The 3,881-nt window shown below is 46.2% G+C and overlaps 1 protein-coding gene across 1 annotated transcript in view; it reads right to left on the reverse strand.

Annotated features, from left to right (window-relative positions):
* Window positions 1–3,708: 3,708 nt before the first annotated feature.
* LOC108644328 (taste receptor type 2 member 9-like) overlaps window positions 3,709–3,881 on the reverse strand; it is a 21,561-nt gene continuing 21,388 nt past the window's right edge. The window contains exon 2 of the mRNA XM_018088918.3: window positions 3,709–3,806. Within this exon, the coding sequence (XP_017944407.3) occupies window positions 3,709–3,806 (98 nt within the window). The remainder of the gene's footprint in view (window positions 3,807–3,881) is intronic.

Genomic DNA, 3,881 nt, shown 5'->3' on the forward strand with positions numbered 1-3,881 from the left:
TTCAGTTTTGGGCCCCTCAATTCAAGAAAGACATTGAGATGCTGGAACGAGTCCAGAGAAGAGCAATGGAGCTGGGGAAGGGTCTGGAGCACAAATGTGATGAGGAGCAGCTGAGGGAGCTGGAGAGGCTCAGCCTGGAGGAAAGGAGGTGCAGGGGGGACTTTGTTGCTCTCTGCATCTGCCTGAAAGGACGCTGTAGCCACGTGGGTATTGGTCTGTTCTTTCAGGCCACAAGGACAAGATGAGAGGAAATGACCTCCAGATGAAACAGGGGGGTTTACACCGCATTTTGGGAAAAATTGCTTCACTGTTCTGGCATTAACCCAGGCTGCCCAAGGAAGTGGTGGAATCACTGTTCCTGGAAGCTCACAAGTTGTGCAGCTGTGGTGCTGAGAGACATGGTTTAGTGGTGGGCTTGGCAGTGCTTGGTTGGTATGGATGATCTTAGAGGTCTTTTCCAAGCTTAATGATTCTGTGTTTCTATTCTGTAATTCCAAGTTTCGTCTGCTTTGGCTGATAGAACAGAAAATATGGTGTAGGCTTAGTAGTAGTTCTTTGTTTTATTTCTTGGTTTAGTTGGGTTACTTGGGGGTTGGTTTTGGTTTTTCTTTTCTTTATTTGTTTTGTTTTGTTTTGTTTTTAACTTTTTCATCTCTCTGTATGTGTGTGAGGACAATAGAAGCTAATTCTACTCCAGCAGGTCAGAAGATGAACTGCCTTCATCTATCCCAGTCCTCTCTCTACTATCCCTGCTTATAAAGGGATATGACATGAAACTGTAAAATGAGCAGGACCAGACCATGCCTGGGGCTTGGGCTCAGCTCCATGTGAAGAATCTGGCACCTTAAAAAAATAAGAGTATAACATCAGAGTCTCAAATGCTGGGTTTTCAAAGCATAGAAGATCTGGATCAGGTGCTTGAAACATAGGTGTCAGCTTTTAATTCAAATCCATGCCCTCCAGCACCACTGAAAAAGGAGGAGAAGTCCCCAAGACTTCATATCTACACGCCAATGTGCATATTTTCGATGCCCTTGTGCATCTCAAATGGCACCAGACCCCTGTGATTCTGCATCTGAATGGGCACACAGATGTACTGGGATTTGAGAGACATCTCACACAAATTGAATTGTGTCTATCAGAGCTTGGCTCAGGCTGAACTTCCTTACCGTCCACAGTCCTTGTCTTTCTCCTTTCTGATGGGAAATCATAGAATCATGGAATCAGCCGGGTTGGAAAAGACCTCTGAGATCATCAGGTCCAACCCAAATCCCAGATGGTTCACCTTGGTTCGCTAACTACTTAGGCTCTTAGATGCCCAATTGACTCTGGGCAAATCCATTCCATCCATAACTCAACTTCAATGCTCAGAAGGTCACAATTGTTTCAGGACACAATCCTGGGAAAGAGAATAAAAATCTCCTCTGGGCAGGTGTTATGGACTTGTTATGGAAATGTTAATTCAACCTCAAATCCTGCTTAGGCACAGAAGGAGGGCTTCCATGTTCTAAAGTGGCATTAGTTATTTATTTGCTAGTTTCTGGGGAGTTGCTGTTTAAAGAGGTGGGTTGGTAGTGAGGCAATCTGATAGACTGTGTTTGGAAAAAGGGGATAGCACAGTGGTTGAGAAGTTGCTCTGGCCTAAATGGTTGTTTTTCTCATTTCATGGATAGGGAGGAAGCGTTTTGAAGGTGATGTTATGAGAAGTGCACACCTTGGCCTTGGGCACGAGGTAAAACGTCCCCCTGAGCCACCTGAGCTGGTGACATAAAGAAACAATTGCGGTTCTGCTCTGTTCATGCTGGTGTTAAGGAAACTTTCCTGTCTCCCCATCCAGGAGGCACTCTGGCAGTCCCACCCCTCCACCAGAGACTTTCACTGCTGGGACCGAAGCCCCTTTGCAGGGGGCAGCTCCTGTGAGCCCCCGGGTGCCCCACTTGAGCCCCTGCACACCCCACACCCCCTGAGTCAGACCAGGTTTCCTTACCAGCTGCACACTGGTTTTCCCATAGCAGAGTCTCAGACGTCTGGATCTTTAAAGCAATTTAATCATGGCACAGTAAAATAGAAACATCTCAAGCTGGGTGCCTGTGAACCCAGCTTAGCTCCTTGTCTCCACCCTCATATTATCCCAGACACAACGTCACTCCTTCCTTCCCAGAGTCTCTACCTCCTCCCCTACAGAATGCAGGGGGACAGAAAATAGAGTTTGCAGTCACATCATAACAAGCTGATTCCACTCCTTCCTCCTCACGCTCTTCTCCTTCTTCCGTGAGTGTCCTTCCCATGGGCTACAGTCCTTCAGGATAAGCTGGCTGCAGAGTGGCTCTCCATGGGCTGCAATCCTTCGGGGCTGCAATCCTTCAGGATACACCCACCACACCTACTTTGCTGGTGGGTCATCCATGGGCTGAAGGTGGATCTCAGCTTCTTCATGGACTTCCATGGGCTGCAGGGGCACAGCTGCCTCACCACGGTCCTCTCCAGGGGCTGCAGAGGAATGTCCGCTCTGGCACCTGGAGCAACCTCTCCCCTTCCTTCGCTGTCCCTGTTGCTTCAGGACTGTTTCTTAAAATTTTCCTCAATCCACCTTACCAGTCTGAGTTTTTACACCACTTAAATTGTCTTTTCACAGAAGAACCATGACCATCACTGGTGGGCTGAGCTGTGTCCTGAGGTGGGTTCTTTTGAGAGCATTGAAGTGGCTTTCCCTGGCAAAGGGCGGCCTTGACCTTGCCTCACTGAGACACCCACGGATCCCCAGCTGCCAGCACATGACCCAAGCACCCTGTACCTCTGCCTGTGGGTCACTGTGAGATGACAGCAGGACTTTATTCCATGCTGTACCTTGCACAAATCCCACTTTCCCAGATGTTTTACTGAGCCAGACTCCACTGGGAAGAGCCGATCTCATCTACAAGTAAAAGCAGAGTGGGAGAGCAGTCACACAGAGCAGGGCAATCCTGTTCTTGCAGGAAGTGGGGCAGAGAAGACACTCAGGACTGGTGTGGGCAGTGGGCTCTGCACCCACCTGTGCCCCCCACGACCATTCCTGCATCACTGTTTGTGTGTCAGTGACCACCTGTGGAGAGTGACAGGGATCAACATGTTCACACATCAGTTATCAACCACTGCCAGACAGTGATACAGCTCATCATATTACACTAGGACAGGGCCAGAGCAGAAAGAAATGTAAACTAAAACAGAAATAAATCTGTTGTTTAGTTCAGTGTTTTCAATCAGTGAATACCTAAATATTTGCAGCAGGTTTACATTATTGTTATTGCCCTTTTGCAACCGACCCATATACAAGAACTAAATGAAGTTGTCAATGTTAATAATTGAGCTCAAAAAATTATCTAAACTAAACAATGTTACTAATAATAGTTTTAGCAGCAGATGATGAAGCACTTGTGGCAGGTTTGCAGTATTCTTATTGCCCTTTTGCATCCAGCCCAGGTACCAGGTCTAAATGAAGTTGTTATTGACAATAATTCAGCTCAAAAATTATCTAAACTCAATGATGATAATAGTACTTAAGTCACAATAATCTAGGTCAAAATATTTGAATGCAGTTTTCTTAACTTAGATGGGGAAGAGTAAACATCTCTACCATCTGTGATGCCAGGAGAGTTGTATTAGATATTGACTTGTTCTCTATAGTGAAAGGTCAACAATTTGCATGGGCTGCAGCTTTTGCTACAGTTCTTACCTCATGCAAACCTTGCATATCACACAGGGCAGAATCCTTAGCAGTGTGTTTTTCAACTTGGGGTTGCTGAAAATGAGAATAAGGGAATGAACACCTGGAAAAGCATACTGAAATACATAAATAAGAAACATCATGACACTTTTCCCCTCCGCTGAATAAATTAGTGTCA

Source organism: Manacus vitellinus, unplaced genomic scaffold (genome assembly GCF_001715985.3).
Source record: "Manacus vitellinus isolate BGI_N305 unplaced genomic scaffold, ASM171598v3 scaffold_11_pilon, whole genome shotgun sequence".
Lineage (NCBI taxonomy): Eukaryota > Metazoa > Chordata > Aves > Passeriformes > Pipridae > Manacus > Manacus vitellinus.